Genomic DNA, 19,931 nt, shown 5'->3' with positions numbered 1-19,931 from the left:
GTTCAATCCGTAACAGTGCCCATCCAAACTCAGTGCATCAAGAAGAGATCGCTAGCCATCTAAGAGGCGTCAATTGGTCTCAACCCACCTGGATCAAAGGAGAATGAAGAACTCCAAGGACACAAGGTAATTATGAGCCCAAGAGACAGAAAGGGCCACATGAGCCAGAGACTACCTCAGCCTGAGACCAAAAGAACGAGATGGTGCCAGCTACAACCGATGACTGCCCTGACAGGGAACACAACAGAGAACCACTGAGGGAGCAGGAGAGCAGTGGGATGCAGACCATAAATTCTCGTAAAAAGACCGACTTAATGGTCTGACTGAGACTAGAAGGACCCCGGGGGTCATGTCCCCCAGACCTTCTCTTAGCCCAAGACAGGAACCATTCCCAAAGCCAACTCTTCAGACAGGGATTGGACTGGACAATGGGATAGAAAAAGATGCTGGTGAAGAATGAGCTTCTTGGATCAAGCAGACACTTGAGACTATGCTAACATCTCTTATCTGGAGGTGAGAGGGCAGAGGGGGTCAGAAGCTGGCGGAATGGACACGAAAATAGAGTGGAGGGAAGGGAGTGGGCTGTCTCATTAGGGGGAGAGCAATTAGGAGTACACAGCAAGGTGTGTATAAATTTTTGTGTGAGAGACTGACTTGATGTATAAACTTTCACTTAAAGCACAATAAAAATTAAAAAAACGCTACAAGCAGCCATACTTGCCTGCTGCCAGCTCTGCCCCAGACTGTATTCCTGGTGACCAATTTGAAGATTTTATTAGAAACCAAAGAACTGTTCTTTCTTTTTTTTTTAAGAAATGCATTTGGCTGTGGCAGTTGGTGTCCTTGCCTCTTGTAATGAGTTGGACTGAAAGAGTCCTTGAACAGAGACTGGGTTTGAACTGATCAATGGCATTTGGGGGTTGGAAAACTGCTCAGGAGCCAGCTAATTTATAATGTCATATGGGCTAGACTGGAAGACCCAAGAGGATAGGCTGTTCCTGAGCTTTTTATTTCTTCCTTTTAAAAAGGAACAGGAAAACAAAGGTCCACACTCGCTACTCAGCATTCAGAGATGAGCTCTGCCCCTCCTGGGCCCACTGGACTGTCCACGGCTGCTGCTTCTCCTACCGCCCCTTTCCTCCTGACAATCCCAGCAGCCACACGGTGGTCTGGCAGCCTGGGCACAGTGTCCTCTGTCTTTTCCACTCTGGACGCCCGCTCCTGTGGCTGCTGCTGTGCTCCAGCTCTAACTAATTTGCAGCGAACACCTGTTCCTTAATTAGCCTGGGCTCTCAGCCTCCTCTTCGTCTGGGCTCCCTCTGATGTATGAGCACACTTCCCCATGGCAGGGCTGCTGTTTGGCCGTATGCATGTCTGTGCTGTGCCTAAATGGGCCCCGAGCCTGCCCAGAGGTGCAGTTGGTCTCTTCTGAACATTAAAAAAAAAAAAATGCATCCCAGCTACCACCCAGCCATGGATGTCACAGCTATTGGCTAAGTCTTCACGAAGAATCTCTACCAGGTCCTGTGAGGGTCCCAGGCAGGGTGAGCCTCATTCTGAGCTCCTGTAGGTTCAGACTCCCCATCACTCATCGTATACTTCCTGGTTTACCTTTTTGAGGTGTGGCTGTGTGTGTGGGATGCTGTCAGTGGGCTGGGGCCCCATCCTACACGGTTTTGTAAAATGTGGACTATGTGTGCAGAGTAGAATGGCTCCGTAGAGTTTTCAAGGCTGTGACCTTTCAGAAGCAGATCACCCAGGACCATGTTCAAAGTACCTCTGGGTGGGTTCAAGCCACCAACCTTTCGGCTAGTAGTGGAGCGCTTAACTGTTTGCATCACCCAGGCAGCCCTCACATGTGGTAGGGTCTTGACGAACATCTGCCAAGGAGAAGGAGGAAGAGGAAGGTGGATTCCGTTTCGGGGGAAGGGCCCTGTGCCCGTCAGCAGCAGCAGAGTTCTCTGCCTGCCTGCTCATGTAGTCAGACCTTTCAAAGTCAGTCAGTCCTTAGTCCAAGACGAGATCTGGCCTCCAGTGTAAGCGACCCCAAGATTCCCAGCACCCACAGCCAGCCTGCCCCTGGAAGGTGGGTGTCCGCACCATGCTTTCTGCTGGAGGCCTTGGGGGCCAGCGGGGTGGCATGCCCAACCCCAGGTGCTCCAGGGTTAGGAGTCCAGAGTCCAGCTTCCACAAGGCAGTTATTTGGGAACCTTTGTGGAAAAAAAGGGCTTGTATTTCTTCTTCCGCATGTCCTCTCTTCCATCCTTCAAAAGAGAAAGTCATCAGCGGAAAGTGCCCTGAAGTGGTAATTTTCCTAAATGACTTTACGGATGGTGCTGCATACAGACGCACCGCAGAAGAGCAGCACTCCGCCTCCAGTCCCGGTCCTCCCCCAGGCCCCAGTGGCCGGCTGGCGCAGGCTGCCCTTTCTTTCTCCAGTAGAGGTCTTTCCCATCACCCCAGTCTAATGGAAAAGCTCACCTTCCCAGCCTCCCAAACAGAAGCAGAATGATCCTGAGCCCCCAGCAGAAAGCACGTCTTTCCAGAACTCCCCCAACCCTGGTGACTGCCAAGAGGTCCTACCCACCCCAGCTAATTAGAGTCTTTTCCTTAAGCAGCACTTTAGTCGCCTGTGTCATTGGTGCTCACAGTGATAATGGACTTGAATAAGAGGTCACAGCTTCTCCCACATCCTGCTCTCCGTGCCGAGGGGGCGGGGAGGACGGCTCAGCCACCCTTTTGTGGAGCCTCCACCAGCCTGTCACGGGGCCTGGCTAGCCATGCAGCTGTGAGGCACTCACCCAGATCACAGCCAAGGCTGGCTCCCCAAAGTGGTGCCTTCTAACCCACATGCCAGCGCCGGAGCCTGCTGCCTTGTGTCTGGTGGGCGTAGTTACCATTAACGCGATAAAATGGCACAGTGTAAATGTTAATAAGGTCTGATGCGTGCTGCTTCCGAGTGGCAGATTGGAAATGGTGCCATCATCTTAACTCCAGTGAGTAGCTTTTAATTCCTCTGTTCCCTGAGCAGCCAGTTTGGCACGGAAGTCGTGTCCCTCTGTCCCTCCTTTGACTCCCGCCCCTACCTGCCACGCTCACCTCCATCGTCTTTGCCAAGAGGGTTCTGGTTTCCCACAGACCAGTTTTCTGAGGTGGAGTTTGAAAAAAAAAGTAAGCACTCACTTGCCCTGTTCTTCAGATTTCCCTGGACGTGGCTTCTTTTCCTGTGGTTGTTAGGTGCCGTCAAGTCGGCCCCGACTCATGGAAACCCCACGCACAACGAACGGGATCAGACACTGTGATCCATAGGGCTTTCATTGGCTGGTTTTTGGAAGTAGATCGCGAGGCCTTTCTCCCTAGTCTGCCTTAATCTGGAAGCCCCTCTGATACCTGTTCAGCAGTACACAAGCCTCCACTAACAGGCAAGTGGTAGCCATGCATGAGGTGCGTTGGCCAGGAATCAAACCTGGGTCTCCCGCGGAAAGACGAGTTCTACTGCTGAACCAGCGCTGCTCCCCACCCCCCGCTGCCGGTTTCTTTCCTTCTTAATCCAGGCTATTTCTCTGAGTGATTTGCCCTGGAAGTCACCGCCTCTTCTTCTCTAGGCTTCACCCTCTCTTTAAGAAAGCTAAAACTCTTCCTGGTTAACGACATTGTAGGTAAGCCTTTTCTCTGGATCCTTCAGCCGTGTGCTCTCCTGGTGCTCTGCTCTGTCAGGCTCCTGTGTCCCCTTCTCTTTCCTCTCTTCCCATCTGCATGGTGAGGGTGCGGGCACGTCTGGTGCTTCTTTGATATCCTTGTCCTCCGACTGCCTCGTACCTGATCCGTGTTCACCCCTAGCTCAGTGCTGGGCACAAAGACCCTCCTTAAGTGTTCACTGAGAAGATCAGAGTTAAGTGGGTGATACCCCAGGATGATGCTGGGAAAGCAAAGTAGACTCAGAGCAGTCAAGTGTGAGGAATGTCAGGGAAGCGTGGCTCTGAAGTCCTTATTCCCCCCTGGCACTTGAAACATGTCCGAGGAGATACTGTTTGACCCCAGGGAGCCTCAGCCCATCCAAGGGCAAAACTGAGGCAGGACCGGGCTTCAGCAGCAGCGGGCCATGTAAATGGCTGCCTGCGCAGCCTGACCTCTGCTCTCCCTCACTCTTGTTTCCATCACCCAGGCTGTCTTCACTCTCCTTCTTGGACCCTTCACCTTCTTTGACGTCCAGAAGACCAAGTACCTACAGATCCTGACCTCGCTGATGAGATGGATCGGTGAGTCTGAGAAGTGTCCGATTCTTTGTCCTTTTTCCCCTTGTCCCTCCTGAACCTTTCGTGGTTCGGCCACAGCGGGAACATGGTGGTGGGTCCCAGTTGACTGTAGTCTGTCTCAACCTCTCACCTGTGCACGAGGCAAGGAGGAGGTAGGTGCTCTGCGCACATTTATACAGGTGGGGAAATTTAGTACCAGAAAAAGGTGAGCACTATTCAAGGTCACATTGTAAGGACTGAGCAGGGACTAGAACCCGGCAGCTGCGTCTTGCCCCCAAGACCACACCGCATCCCCACAGAGCCCGAGGCTGGCGTGGCTGTCCACCCTTCAGAGTCCGGGAGCAGTGCTGTTCTTGAGTTCTCAAGTGCACCGTGTGACACAGCATTAAACCCATTGAGCTGTGGCGGCAGCCACTCTGCCTCCACATCTCTGGCCACCAGGGCATGTCGAGATGCCCCATCCACAGTGCCTTCTAAGCAAGTAAAGCCCTGCAGTGTGGGGTGTCTGCCCCCTAATCAGGTTTTCTGTAGGGAGCTCCTCTACCTCCAGCCACACCTGGACCCTGCCAGCCGCCCCAGGGAGGAGGCCAGCTGTTGATCTACCCGGACCTAGAACAGGAGGGTATGGGGTTCCTGCTGCCCCATCAGCCAGCACTGGCTCTGGGATCAGCCAGACACTCATATAGCTTGGTCTAAAAGCAGACGGGCTACTGCTCTCCTGAGTGAACAGTCTGGGCCCACTGGGCTTGTCCTGCTTCTAGGAGGCCATCCATCCCAGGCCCCACTTTCCCCTCAGCAGGGGGAAGCTGAGGTTGGGGTTCCTCCCTGCTGACCCTCTTTTCCCAGCTCCCTCTCCTGACAGGTGCACCCCTTGCACTCTGGGTATGCGCGCTCCTTCTGAGTCAGAGCCGCTTATGATCCCAGTGACTTCCAGCAATTCTGGCATCTTCACACCCCTTTCACACATTTCTCTCCATTGGGTACAAGGTCCCAGCCCAAGGTGCCACAGCACCGAAGGAGTTTGGCTGTCTCTACTGGAAGGGGCTGTCAGGATCATCTAGCCAGTCCCAGCCCCCACAGGAGCAGGCACTACTGCTTGCCCACCAGCCAGGTTCCTCCAGGACTTGCAGATTCATTCGGGGCCTGGGGCTCACTAGAGAGGCTCCATCCACTCTGAGGGTAGGCCCTACCCACTCTGAGGGTGGGGCGAGTGCTGGTCACTCCTTGCTCAGGTGAGCCCAACCTGCTGGCCTGTCACTTCCTCCCACTCTCGGTCCTTTTCCTTCCAAGACAAGGGTACAACCAAGCTAAATTGTGACTCAGCTCTGAGGCAGGCCTCCCCAGGAGTAAGTCATCCGGCACGTGAGCCGAGGGCCTCTGTAACTGGAAGAACGTGTCCTTCATCAGCCAGATGAGAGGAGGGAGCAGAGGGGACACCTGCCTGCTACCTGAACGGTACCTGAGTGGGTGGAATTTCTCGTCTCCCCCATCAGTCGGTCTGATTGTATGCTCACCTGCAGATGTTGGTCCCACATCTCCTTCACAAGTCCCAAAGCCCAGGGTTATAGTGACATGTCCATGGAGAGGGAGAGGAGAACTCATTTGTTAGAACACAGGGCCCACACTAGCCCCAAGGACAAAGTGTCGGAGCAGAGACTCCCTGGTACCGTGGGACACCATGTCCAAAAGTTGGCGTCAGCAGGGGCCACAGCCACCAGCGTCTCCCCTTCTCTGTGTCTGTGTGTCTGTCTGCTCGGATGAAGTGTCTGAAAGCCTAGTCATCTCCAGAAAAGCGAGTGTTTGGAGAAAGATGTCCTCCCTCCTCGCTTCCCTGGCCCATTCTACCCCGGGCACTCCCACCCTGCAGCGAGTCCCACAGCTCTGAAGGCATGACCTCCCCTGTGGGGACTGGCCATCCTTCACCTGCCACGTCCACAGTAGGGGGAGCCTCCTGACATGGAAGCAGAGCTGTTCTCTCATCTCCTCCCCCTCGTCCAGGGCAACAAGAACTGGGTGGGAAAAGGTGGTGTGGACGCTCCTGCCTTCACCTCCATGATGGATTCCCGTGTCAGCCCTCGAGGGGATGACCGCCTGGATAATGGTGGTTAATGGCTTCTGTGGCGCCCTGTGCCTGTGCAGCGCAGATTCTGCTCTGTGTCTGGTGAGCAATACATTCATTAGGAGGAGATCATTGTGAAAGGGTGAGGAGACCGGCCGTAAATAAAGAAGGATTGTCTCAGTGCAGGAGACCAGACATACCTGCTCCCACCTGCCGAGAGGAGCCCAGCGGCTGTACTGCAGGGCCTCAGGCCGCCAGGCATCCCGGAAGCACCCTTGCTTCCACTCCATTCTGCTGCCGGTGGCCTAGCCTCCCTGAGTCAGGCTCGCAGAGTGGAATCAGCTGTCAGTTGCTTTGGAAACGGACTGCTCTTTTTCACGGTTGCAGGCTGTCCTGTCCCCTCATGATGGCCATTTTGCCTTCTCCTTCTCTTATCCAGAGTGCTCGTCCCCCAGGGCAGCAAGGGGCTACCAGTTAGCTCAGGAGCTGCAGGCACCTTCCTTCACTGGGTCCTGGGCGAAGGGGCCCTGGGAAGGCAGCCGCACAGCCTCCCACCCCGAGGCTCCAAGAGCTCCGGTCGACAGCCCTACAGAGCCACAGAGCTGCTCAGGGGCTGTGAGAGAGGCTCTTGGCACCAGAGAGAATGTGAGGCGGAGACTGGCTCAGGAAGTTCATTTGCAATCGTGTTTCTGGTAGTGACATTGCTGTCCTGACCTAGTGTTGTCTTTGAGAGTTGTTTGTCTCTACGTCTCCCTGTGATCCAGGAGATAATCAAACGTCAGTTGCCTCTCTCTGGGCGTGCTGAGGGTGACAAAGCCCAGGAAGTCATTTTCTCCTTGAAGACTCAGACCTCTGGGTTTGGAAAGTGAACGTTTTGACCCAGAAACCTCATGGGGAAAGACAGGTGGCCCAGTTAAGTAAACTCTAAAATGTGGCCCAGCCCAGGGTTCCATTTCCAGCCAGGGCCGTTGCAGCCACCCAGGCATTTTTCTTCTTAGATTGGGTGGACAGTGTTTTCCTCATCTTACCCCCAGTCACTTGTTACCGTCTGTCAGCTTGTCATACTGTGGTGGCTTGTGTGTTGCTGTGATGCTGGAAGCTCTGCCACTTTTCTTTTGTGCTCATAACTTATTGTTTTAAATTCAGGAGGAGCTAGAATGAGACCACCACTCATCTGTCAGTTTGCCATACTGTGATGGTTTGAATGTTGTTATGATGCTGGAAGCTATGCCACTGGTATTTCAAGTCCCAGCAGGGTCACCCATGGCAGACAGATTTCAGCAGAGCTTCCAAACTAAGACAGACTAGGATGAAAGGCCTGGCTGATATACTTCCAAAAATTAACCAATGAAAACTCTATGGATCACAACAGAATATTAATATTGTCCAATGTAGTGCTGGAAGATGAGCCCCCTAGGTTGGAAGGCACTCAAAATACACAGCAGCCACAAGAGTGGACTCAACAATCGTGAAAACGGTGCAAGACGAGCCAGTATTTCGTTCTGTGGTACATGAGGTCACCATGAGTTGGAGCCGACCCGACGGCTGCTAGCAACAACAGACCCCAGGCAGCAACACAGCATGGTTGGGTGGGGAAGGTAACAGATTTGGAACTGCCATGCCCCACAGACTTGGCAACTCCTACCTGGGGGACCACAGTCTGCCCACTGGACTTTGCCATCTGGGAACAGGAGCTGGATCCGATTGAGGGTGTATCCCCTCTGATCCAAGCTCACCCCAGGCGATTTTTCTAGAGCTATTCCAAAGGTAGTGAGCATGAAAACCCAGTCCTGCCAACGCAGTCCTGCCAAGTTGTCAGTTCTCAGGGTGCGGCCTTCTCATTTCGCCTTTGAAAAGCAGCCAAGGGGCCACATGCCCCCCACGGCCTTTCCCACACTCTCGCTCACCCGCCCCTCTCCCGAACTAGGATTCCGCCTTTCCAGGGAGCCAAGCAGGGAGCTCGGGGTGGCGACAAGCTGGCTTGGGCTCCAGGAAGACAAAGAGGAAAAATGAGCACCAAAGGGGCCGGAAAATCATAAATAAATGTGCTGAGCCGGAAGCTTTCTCGTGCTTAATTAGGAGTTTGTTCTGCCATCTGTTGAAATGAGGCCGGGCAAGACTGCGAGACTCGCTTCTCGACCCTGCCTGCAGAGCAGGGTCCCTGAAGCCCAAGACACTGCCAAGGACCTTCCGGCCAGTCCCTCCGACAGCTCTCACTCTGCCTCTAGATCAAGAGCCCCAGCAGTACCCTTGTGCCAACAAAATGGGATTTAAAGGGTTAAGTGGCCTTCGCCCATAGCCACTGGCCCCAGAAAAATGGCAGAATGCAGTTGAAAAAAGTGACAAGGCTGATTCCTTTATTTGCCCCCCAAATAAACTCCAGGGTATCCAGGGTGGTCCACTGGGGACACCCAGGTCGCAGGTGCCTCTGAGTGTGCGAGGAGCATCTCCTTTGGCTGTCCCCAAGAGGCAAGGCTGTAGCCCAGAGCTTGGCAGACATCCTGACTGGTCTGCATCAGCAGCTGGCTGGCTCACCCCCAGCAGCTGCTTCGAAACGACCACAGGCGTTGAGCACTCGGGCGTGGGATCCGGTGGGCTGGTTGTCAAGTCTGTCCCCCAACCCCCTCCCTTTGGTCCCTCTGCATGGCCGGATGAGTGGACAGATGAAGCCTGCAGGCTGTCCCCCCGTCTGTGCAGTGGGCAGTGGCAGGACGCGCCTTACTGGGGCGGGTGCGAAGATACAGAGGAAAGCGTATGAAGCGCTTCATGGTGCCCAAGACTGGTCAGCGTCCACAGGCTCGCTGCAGTGGGCATCACCGTCATCATCATCTCTCTTGGCTGCTGTGTCCCGAGAGTGACCTCCGAGGGTCTCCCTTGGACTGACCATGGATCAGGAAGTGAGCCCAGCCACCTTGGGAGGGGGCTGTGGTGCTGAGTGTCCCCGGGTAAGTCTTAGCATCAGTGGTTGGCTCTGCTGCACCCTAGCTCTGGGCCTCAGTGCACCCACCCAGCTGGCATCCGACTGCCTTCGAGGAGGCACTGAGCCTTGGAGAAAAGAGAAGCCGCCCCTTCTTACAGAGGAGTCAGGGGCTTCTTTAGTGCCTAGCTCTGCCAGTGGTAGATGAGGGACACTTACGAAAGATGCAGCCAAAAGTGCTGCCCCTTGTGCCCAGCAGCAGTGGCTTTAGAGCCTGAGTCCAAAGCAGTGACATCGATGTCTCAGACTCTCCCCTAGGCCAGGGAGCTTGGCTGGAAGGGGCCCTGGCAGCTTCATTACTCCACTCCCATTACCAGCTCTGCCCTGGCAGACGCCTGCAGGTGCCTGACACTGGGGGCATGAGCAGCTGGCTCAGCTCAGGCGCCCCGTTTGGCATTATTAAAAAAATAGTTTTTTCCACTAAAGGCTGATCTGAGTGCTGCAGCCTCCTTGGGTTTGGGCTGTCAGGGACCCGGAGGGCTCCCCTGCTCTGATTGTATATTCAGAGCAGATGCTGCACGCTTGGTCCCAGTCTCTGTGTTTCCCTCAAAGTGGGTCAGCACCCGTCTTCCTCTGCAAGTGCTTGCTCATGGGTAAACTTGAGCCTGCCTCCTGAAGTTTCTCGTCCCGCTTGCCCCCCACCCCGCCGCAGGTGGCCCAGATTTGTCTTCAGATGGTGCCAGCGGGGAGGCGGGGCCTGGTGGTGGCACCAGAGGCAGGAAGTCCCCAAGAGCAAGCCATCACCTGGTTTTCCAGTTTTCACCTGTTCCCAGAATTAGCAGCGGCCACCTGGCTAATTGCCTCCTGAAGACCCCAGGCTGTTCCCAGTGGGGTCTGCCCAGTGGAAGGGCTCTAATCTGTCACCATCTGCACCCCATGGGTCTTAATGTCTTGGCCACCTGTTTCCCGTGTTTCCCACTCCATGTCCTGGAGTGGACATGGATCCTCATCTTCAGCCCCCATCAGGCATGTAGATAGTCTTCACTTACTTGGTAACCGTCCCAATCTCCTAGTACTGCCGTAATAAGATACCACAAAGCGGGTGACTTTCAAGGACAGAAAATGATTCTCTCACAGTTCTGGAGGCTAGAAGTCTACATCACGGTCCCAGCCATGTTGATTCCTTCTGGGGCTTTGAAAGAGAACGATTTCCATGCATCTCTCCTAGTTTCTGGTGGTGGTATTATCATTGGGTGCCATTAAATCAATTCTGATTCATAATGACCCTGTGTGACAGAAGAGAACTGCCCCATAGGGTTTTCTAGGCTGTAATCTTTACGGGAGCAGATCACCAGGTCTTTCTTCCAAGGCACCTCTGGGTGGTCTCAAACTTCCAACCTTTAGGTTAATAGCCAAGCACTTAACAGGGTTTATACCACCAGGGACTCCTCTCTGGTGGTGTTCTTTGCCTTCAGCGAAGATCGTCTGACATCAGCAATGATATCCCTTGTTCCACATCTTTTTCTGAATCTGGCTTGAATTTCTGGCAGCTCCCTGGCAATGTACTGCTGCAACTGTTGTTTAATTATCTTCAGCAAAATTTTACTTGAGTGAGGTATTAATGATATTGTCGATAATATGAGCATTCTGTTGGATCACCTTTCTTTGGAATGGGCACAAATATGGATCTCTTCCAGAAAGATGTTTCCCTGTGTTTTATTGACTATACAAAGGCATTCGACTGTGTGGATCGTAACAAATTATGGATAGTGTTTCAAAGAATGGGAATTCCCAAACACTTAATTGTGCTCATGAGGAACCTGTACATAGACCAAGAGGCAGTTGTTCAAACAGAACAAGGGGATACTGTGTGGTTTAAAATCAGGAAGGTGTGCATCAGGGTTGTATCCCTTCACTATACTTATTCAGTCTGTGTGCTGAACAGATAATTCGAGAAGCTGGAGTATATGAAGAAGAACACGGAACAGGATTGGAGGAGGACTCATTAACAACCTCTGATATGCAGGTGACACAACCTTGCATGCTGACAGTGAACAGGACTTGAAGCACTTACTGATGAAGATCAAAGACTACAAGCCTTCAGTATGGATTACACCTCAACATAAAGAAAACAAAAATCCTCACAACTGGACCAATGAGCAACATCATGATAAACAGAGAAAAGATTGTAGTTGCCAAGGATTTCATTTTACTTGGATCCACAATCAACACAGTTAAGAAATCAAATCATGCATTGCATTGGACAAATCTCCTGCAAAAGACCTTTTTAAAGTGTTAAAAAGCAAAGATGTCACTTTGAGGACTAAGGTGTGCCTGACCTAACTATGGTGTTTTCATTCGCCTCATAGGCATGCAAAAGCTGGACAATGAATGAAGAAGACCAGAGAATTGACGACTTTGAATTATGGTGTTGGCGAAGAATATTGAATATACCACGGACCGCCAGAAGAATGAACAAGTCTGTCTTGGAAGACGTACAGCCAGAATGCTCCTTAGAAGCAAGGATGGTGAGACTTTGTCTCATGTACTTTGGACATGTCATCAGGAGGGACCAGTCCCTGGAGAAGGACATCGTGCTTGGTAAAGTAGACGGTCAGCAAAAAAGAGAAAGACCCTCAGTGAGATAGACTGACACAGTGGCTGCAGCAGTAGGCTCGAATATAGCAATGATTGTGAGGATGGTGCAGGACCGGGCAGCATTTTGTTCTGTTGTACATAGGGTCGCTCTGAGTTGGAACCAACTGGACAGCACCTAACGACAACAACAGGGACTCCTTCTTCAATAGTTGTTGTTAGGTGCCATCATGTCGATTGCCGCTCAGAGACCCCATGTGACAGAATAGAACTGCCCCATAGGGCTTCCTAGGCTGTAATCTGTATGAGAAGAGATCACCAGGTCTTTCACCCGCGAAGCTGCTGGGTGGTTTCAAACTGCCAAACTCTGTTTGCAGCTGAACGTTTAACCATTGCACCACCAGGGCTCCGGTAGCTGCTGTCAGTCATTGACGTTTCTCTGCTGCTGCTCATAGATGCATCCGCCTCCATTGTCACGTGGCGTCAGTCTCCCCGTGTGTGTGACTCCCGTTTTATAAGACACCACCCAGAAGGGATTAGGACGTGGACCCCCCCTTACTTCTAAATAAGGTCGCATTTACAGGGGTTAGGACTTCAACATACCTGTTTGGGGATAGAATTCAGTCCACAGCAGCAACTCTGCTTCTGTCTCGCCCTGTCATCAGCCATCCTGTGTTCCTTATGCCTTTGCAGCCACCCTGCCCACCCACTGTGGCTCTCCAGGGCTACCCGGTGGCCAGCGTTCACTGTTACCAGCCAAGTGCAGGAGATCAGAAAGAGCCTTTCTGTGTGTGCTTCATTTTGGCCTTGGTTGTATTCTTGGCTTTCTGTGAAGGCAGAGGCCAGTGTCTCTGAGAGGACCCGGGGTCTTTGTCTTATGGCTCGCAGGGTAGTGTGGACACTTAGCTTGTTGGAAAGTAGCCAGCCAGGTGCTGCCGAGGCACATCCTTTCGTCAGCTTCAGGGCCGACCTACGACCCCTTCCCCGCCCTCAGCGAAGGCCACGCTCTTTCAGCCGTCCCTCTCCCCTGAGCCTCCTTGTCGTCAGCAGCTTTGGTCTGCAGGCAGCTGAGATGGGAGCAGACCCAGCCACCAAACAATGCGTCCTATTCTACCAAGGAGATTGGCATGCCGCTGCCAGCTCACTGACAAGACAGGGACAATAAGTCCCAGATAGCACAGGGTCGGGGGGGGTAATGGTTACAGCCGCGGTCTCTGCCCAGAATCTCTGCCACAAAGTCGGGGAGCCGTGCAGCCTGCGGAGTTAACGCAGCCCACAGTAACCTCAGAGCTTCGGAGTCTGCGTTCATACCAGGGAACCCAGACGTCCTTGTCTGCGCACAGCCCGTCCTTATCTTCCCCACTGCCTTCTCTCCTTCCCAGTTCCTCTGCATCTCACTGGGCTGCCTTCAAGAGAGGGTGACAGTGGCTACATTTTACATTTCCAGTCTCCGGGAAGGAGATTAGCCGGCCAGCATCCAGGGCACTTGGCTTCTGCAGTCCCGGTGATTACAAGCTGAGCTTGCTCTGACAGCCCCAGAATGAAAAATTTCACACCTGCCCTCCTGCAAGCCCCTTCGCATTTTTCTGAGGGTGTGGAAACATTGAAGGGAGAGAGGAAAAGGCCATGCTTGATTCCATACTTAAGACTCAGTTGCTTCTGTGACACAAATACCTGCCCTTTATCAAATACCACCTCTCATGATACCTGGAAGGGAAGGCTGTGCTCATTTAGCCCCAGGGTGGACATTCAGGCCTAGAAAGCTGCTGGTTTGAAGGCTCTTGTCTTCTGGTTCCATGATGATGAGTGAACAGAGCTAGAATCCTCCAGAAGCCGCAGGGGCTAACCCAGCACAGTAAGATAGGTTGGCTTTAAATTCCCTCCTTTCAGCAGAGCTCAAAGTGATTGTTGTTGTTGTTATTAGTGCTTATAGGAAGGCCAGCAGATGCCAGAATGTCTTTCTGGCCCACGATAAAAATCTGAGCCAAGGCCAAGGTGCTCAAGAATGTGGCTTGGGGGAAGGAGGAGGCTCTGCCCGCCTTTCCCAAAAGGATGCCGGCCCAGAGAGTGGGTATGTCTGTCCTCCCGGGGTGTGAAGGAATCCCCCACCCTGCCCCACAGCAGGAGGGCCCTCAAAGTAGGAAGGACCCCACGTGCCCCAGAGAACCCACCCAGCTCCATACAGACAGAGTACCCACGGAGAGTGCACTGATGGCAAAGTGGGGGACAGCTTGGCCACATGTGGTCTCAGGGAGGACATCAGGTGAAGCAAGAGAATAGGAGGACTCTTGCTAACACAGCAGGTGTGATCAGCCTGCCCAGCATCTTCCTCCTCCCACCTGCACTCCAGGCCCCCAGGGCCTCCAAGAATTAGCTGAAGCCTGGGCCAGAGGCACTTGGAGGAGATGTTTTTGTTTTTTTTTTTTGCGGGGGTGGGGGGCGTTCACCACAGCAGCTCGTCTCAGCCAGGGAAGGTGGGGTCAGAGTCAGGGGTATGGTCCCATAACCCCTTCTTAGGGCAAAAGGACAGTTAGCTTGGAACTCAGGAATGACAATGTTTTTCCTGCCTGCCTGGGACCTGGGCTTTCAGAATGGGCCATAAGGTTTCTGTGATGATAAAAATAACACTTTCTGAACAATTACTGTGGACCAGGCTCTGCCCAAGTGCCTTACTACTCCATCTTATTTCATCCTACGAAGTAGATACTGTGACCACCTCCATTTTTTAAAGGTGATGAAACATTGGCACCAAGAAGAGTTAAGTAAAACTGGTTGCCGGTGAGTCAACGCCAACTCATGGCGACTCCGTGTGTGTCAGAGTAGAACTGTGCTCCATAGGGTTTTCAATGGCTGTTTTTTCAGAAGTGCCTTGCCAGGCCTTTCTTCCTAAGCACCTCTGGGTGGACTCTAACCTCACCCTTTTGGTTAGCAGCGTGTAACTGTTTGCACCCCCAGGGACTCCCAGAAGTTAAGTAACCTCCTATATTAGCTTCCCAAACCAAAAAAAAACCAAACCAAACCCAGTGCCGTTGAGTCGATTCTGACTCATAGTGACCCTATAGGACAGAGTAGAACTGCCCCATGGAGTTTCCAAGGAGTGCTTGGCGGATTCAAACTGCCAACCCTTTGGCTAGCAGCCATAGCACTTAACCACTGCGCCACCAGGGTTTCCTATTAGCTTCCTAGTGCTGCAGTAACAAAGATCACAAATGAGGTGGCTTAAAACAACAGAACTTTATTCTCTGGAGACCAGAAGTCCAAAATCAGGGTGTCAGCAGGGTGATGCCCTCGCTGAAGGCTCTAGGGGAGGATTCTTCCTTGTCGTTTCTGGTGGTTCCTGACAGTCCTTGGAGTTCCTTGGACTGTGTAAGCATCACTCCAGTCTCAGCCTCTGTCTTCACATGGCTTTCTCCCATGTCCAGTCTCCTCATAAGGACACAAGTCATAGGGGATTTAGAGCCCACCCTAACCCAGTATAACCTCATCTTACCTTGAAGACATCTGCAAAGAACCTATTTTCAAATAAGATCACATTCACAGGTTCCAGTGGATGTGAGTTTTTGGAGGGCACTATTTAACCTAGTACATCGCCCAAGATTACATATTTAAGTGGCAAAATGGGAAGTTGAAGCTAATCTAACTTGAATACTTGAGCTGTTTAAAAGGAGGAGAAGCGACCTCCCTCTGGCAGTTCCTAGGACATCAGGACTTCCTGTGGCAGCTGCCCTTCGCCCGCCTGGCTGGCGGAGCCTGTGAATGTCTGTCCTGTGGCAGTCGGTCACCTGCCCCTGCTTTGGAGAGCCGAGGAACTGCTTAGTCTTCATTAATCTCAGCTTAGGCCAGTGTTGCCACCCAGCTTCTCCCAGCCCCCCGAGTCTCAGCCAACCCAGCCATGCTCACGAGACCCCTGAGGCAGAGGCAGAGCAAAGCCGTGCCCAGGGCCGCTCCAAGGGCAGTGCAGCGCCAAGTCCACCCCCAGCTCCCGGCCTGGAGCGCCAGTGCCTGAGCAGTGACGGGCCACTTCCCATCCGTTATCATTAGCGCTGACATGTTGATCCTCTGCTTGGAGAAGGGAGCGCCGCATTCCCGACAGCTGCCTTTACGAATGGGTCTCCAGCACGCCTGCATCAGAGCCACGGCACGGCACTCGCTGAGGTCCACAGCCATGCACTGGTTTGGGAAAATGGCAGGGTGTTGGGGTGGCCCAGGCTGGAGCCTGCCCCAATCTCAGAGTGGGGAGCTACTCCCTGGGAAGCAACCCTGCCAGGGTATAGCAGGACACTGCCGCTCGGCTTCCAGAAGGGCCCAGCCACTGTCCATGGCTCAGCAGCGTGGTTGAGGGAAGAGTCCGGCCCTTAGAGCCGTAGCTCTGTACGTCTGTGCCTTCCTCAGGCACCGGGGGTCAAGAACGGTGGGCTGCAGCCCGCAGTCCAGCCTGCGTAGACATCTGTCCTCCACCTCCATGACGGCTACATTCTTTATGCCCTCAGGTGCCTGCAATCAGAACTTCTGGGCCAGAGCCCTTCAGGTTCCAGAGAAGTCCTTTCTAGCTGTTCCTTCATCGAGATGTCCCCACTGGCCTGCCAGTCGGTAACCACAGGCCACCTCCCAAGCACCCCGGCCCAGCCAGTCCTCCCCTCTGTGGGGTAGGCTACCGCGGCAATCACAGCCCAAGGGGACTCAGGCCTTCTTGTCCTTTAACTTCTCAAGAAGGCTGAGTGCAATGTCCCACCTTGCCCTAAGTCTCCAGCGTTGGGCAGATGACAGGGTGAGAGCTAGGGGACCTAAGCTGAGGTCTGAGGCAGATTCCCGACAGGTGAGGCACTTCACAGCTGCATACATACCCACACACCCCGCAGAGAAAGTGGTCACCAAAGATGTGTCTCACCATCTATCCTAGCATGACCATTAACCAGCTTTTTCTTTTGTGGTCACCTGTCCCTGTCCAGAGGGGTAGGGACCAGACTCCCAAAAGAGTGCCTGGCCCACAGGAGGCAGTCAGGACATCTTTGTTGAATGAATGGATGAGGAATGAATGAATGGTCCCGGTTGAATCCCATGGGTTGCACGGAACAAATACAGTTCCTTCCACATGGGATGTTACTTCAAATATTAACACAGAAATCTCCTGCCCCCACATTACCTTGCAGCTGAGCCTCTGAGGCCCGAGAGACAGCCAATCCTCATGTGACAGGGTGTCAGGCCTCCACCCCCATTGTCTTCACGAGTCTTCCCTGGCTCCTTAAGGCATTTCCTCACCCTTTGGAGTGTGACTTCTGTGGAATGCAGGGCTGTGGGTGTGGTCCTGGATACTCCTGAGCACCCCTGGGATAGGTCGGTGGAGAAGGACCAGGCCCTGCCCTCGGGGGCCTGCAGCCCTTCCTAGGGGCAGACCCCCCAGCCTGTGATGGTGAAGTCCTGGTGGTCTGGTCACCACGCTGGCTGCGGAGCACTTACCCTGGTCTCCACATGCCTCGCAGCAGGGTGGGCAGTGAGCTGTTGGCAGGCCGGGCCTGGGCGTGCTTTCCCGCTGTGTCTGCTGCTCACGGCCTATCATCCTCGTTTCATCTCAGTTTATCATCAGGCCTGATGAGCGTTTGGAGCAGCTGTCTCTCAGGGACAGGTGATCAGTCTAGGAGGTGGCTGTTGAACAAACACGCTTCCCCAGAGCCAGGGGTGGGGGCGCGTCTCAGAGCCCCTCCAAGTCAGGGTGACACCTGGCCGTCCCGCCTCCTGCCCTCCTTTTCTCTCTCCAGTGAAGCACAGGCCTCGGGGATTGCTAGCTTCCTTGAACTTGCCATTTGGGAGACTGAGCAACATTTCCCCTTCCCTCTCCACTCCCAGAGAATGCTGGGGAATTTGAGAACTAACCAACACCCACCCTGTGTCCTTGTGGCCGTGGGATCCAAAGGCCCTCATGGCATACCCTCCTTGCCTCCTCCCTGGTAGGGTCACTCCTGAGGTTACCTGGGCCTCCTCTGCGGAGCTGGGTAGCATCACTCCTGAGATTATCCTGACCTGCAGAGCTGGGTAGGGTCATTCCTGCAATTATCTGGGCCTCCCCTGCAGAGTAGGGTAGGGTCACTCCCTCGCAAAATCTGTCTCTCACCCTCTCCGAGTGGAGGCCAAGTTCTCAGGCATGTGCTCTTTTGAGAACGGTGTTCCTTTCCTTTGAAGAACTCAGCTGGTAGTCACGTGCTCCTTACTGTGCTGCTTGGGTTGTGGTCTTCCTCCCGGCTACCACGGAAGCCTCCTGAGAGCACCTCGGTGCGTGATCTGTCTCCCCAGGGCCTGGCACGGAACACATGAACCCACTCTCCCTGGATGTGAGTTTTACTCTTCCCACAACTGGTGGCATTTCCACTGTGGGAGCTTTTTAACAGGACGGTACAGGTATAACTTATGGGAGTGTGGCTCATTTGTGAAGATGACCAGCACTGCGCCCCCAGGATAAGCATCCCCGACCCCCATCACCACCCCGCCCCGTTCTTATGTGGAAGCTGCAGCCCCAGAAAATGGAATCGCTTCCCAAGAGCCTCTGGCATCTTCCTTTTATCCCTTGGCAGCAGCAAACATCTAGCCATTGAAAGTGGATTTAGTTTTTGGAAATACATTGAAAACTTGTCTGAAACCACATCGGGAGAACAAGCTGGGTAGTAGGTAGCGGCCTTATGAGGTAAAAAGCAATCACAGCTGAAAAATGTGAGGTAAATTTTCTTATCACTCACAGCTATGGCTTTAAGTGGGCCATTCACAAAGTTCTAGAAAAGGTTATCGTCACCATTGACATAAAGACAGGTTCTCCAAGACAGCTACTCCGCAAGGCCTGCTGGCAAGTGTGTATTCTTTTGAAAAAGTGAGCCTCCTTTCCCTGGAAACAGAGATCATAAATTGCTTGATTTACGACCAGGAAAGGCCCTGGGTCAGGGCAGTGACAGTAACTCCCCTTTAAATGAGCCGACCAGTTCCTGCCAGCATTTCCACAACTTCTGGGAGGCTGGGAGGTGAGGAAGATGAGCAGGGTGGAAAGAGCAGGAATAGGGGGTACTCAGGGCCCCAAGCCAGCCTCCTGTTTCCTTCCTATCTTGCTCATGAACCCCAGGGTCCAAGCCAAAGGTCAGCCACAGACAGCTGGAGTTCCCCACTCGCCTCTGTCCGAATGCCTCTCTGCTGGCCAGGGAGCAGCGCTGAGTCCGAGGGGGCGCCCCAGTCGGTGGTAGCAGAGCAGGATTTAAATCTTGCCTTACAGTGGCTGCCCTCTGTGCCCTACCCCCACCCCCTGCGCCCTACGTGTTGGGGCAGAACTGTCTGCTGCAGCCTCTTGAATAACTAATCACCTGGAGGCCCCAGGGCTCCCAGCTGACGAATGTAGAGGGGAGGCCCCCTCCCGCCCCCGATCCCTTGCTGCTCTGTAACCGTTTCTGGCTCAGGACCAACTCCTGGCACACAAGGACTCCACCTCCACCCCAGCTACGCTCTCTGGTGCCAGTCTTCTGCAAAAACTTCTACCCTGCAGTGCCCACCCCTCCACACACTTGCCCTCCCTCCAGGCCCTCTGCACACTCCTCACACCACCACCCCTTCATGTACCCATTGCCCCCCTTTCATATACCCGTCCTGCCCTTCATGCACCCGCCCCTCTTCTCTACCCGCCCCCAGAGGCCTCTGGGACAAGCTAGTCTGCATGGGGTCCTGGGTTGTCCCAGGGGATCAGGGAGGCCCACAGGGTGTCCGAGACCATCCTCTCCACCCCCAGGGTTAACCTAGAGGCGGCTTCCCTCCCACTTTCCCCTTGACTGAGCAGAGCTGGAAGACTTGTGATGTCCCCAGGCGGAAGAGTCACAGGGCCCTGTAGAGTCAGGCATGTGAGGGATGCAAGCCGACGGGCTCCGTGAGCAGGAGACAGATCATCGCTTTATTGGCAGTTCTCACAGGCATGCTCCTCACTCTGTCCCCAGCAGTGTCCGGCGGTTCTCATGAAAAGTAAGGAAGTTTCTGCTGACCCCACCCCAGAGTGCCATTGTGGGAAGATACCAGTCGGAAGATACATGGGTCCTGGGAGGTGTTCTTCCTGCCGGGGGCTGGGGAGTGTGAGGCGGCCTGA

The 19,931-nt window shown here is 53.7% G+C and overlaps 1 protein-coding gene across 5 annotated transcripts in view; it reads left to right on the top strand.

The window, feature by feature from the left end:
* Positions 1 to 19,931, top strand: part of TMEM104 (transmembrane protein 104) — a 69,950-nt gene that overhangs the window by 45,959 nt on the left and 4,060 nt on the right. For all 5 annotated transcript variants that reach the window (XM_010596970.3, XM_064270793.1, XM_023556911.2 and 2 more), the window contains one exon: positions 4,166 to 4,259. In XM_010596970.3, coding sequence (XP_010595272.1) covers positions 4,166 to 4,259 — 94 coding nt within the window. The remainder of the gene's footprint in view (positions 1 to 4,165; positions 4,260 to 19,931) is intronic.

This window comes from Loxodonta africana, chromosome 18 (genome assembly GCF_030014295.1).
Source record: "Loxodonta africana isolate mLoxAfr1 chromosome 18, mLoxAfr1.hap2, whole genome shotgun sequence".
Classification (NCBI taxonomy): domain Eukaryota; kingdom Metazoa; phylum Chordata; class Mammalia; order Proboscidea; family Elephantidae; genus Loxodonta; species Loxodonta africana.
Note: the sequence above shows the minus strand (reverse complement) of the source record. Positions and strands in the feature narration are given on the sequence as shown.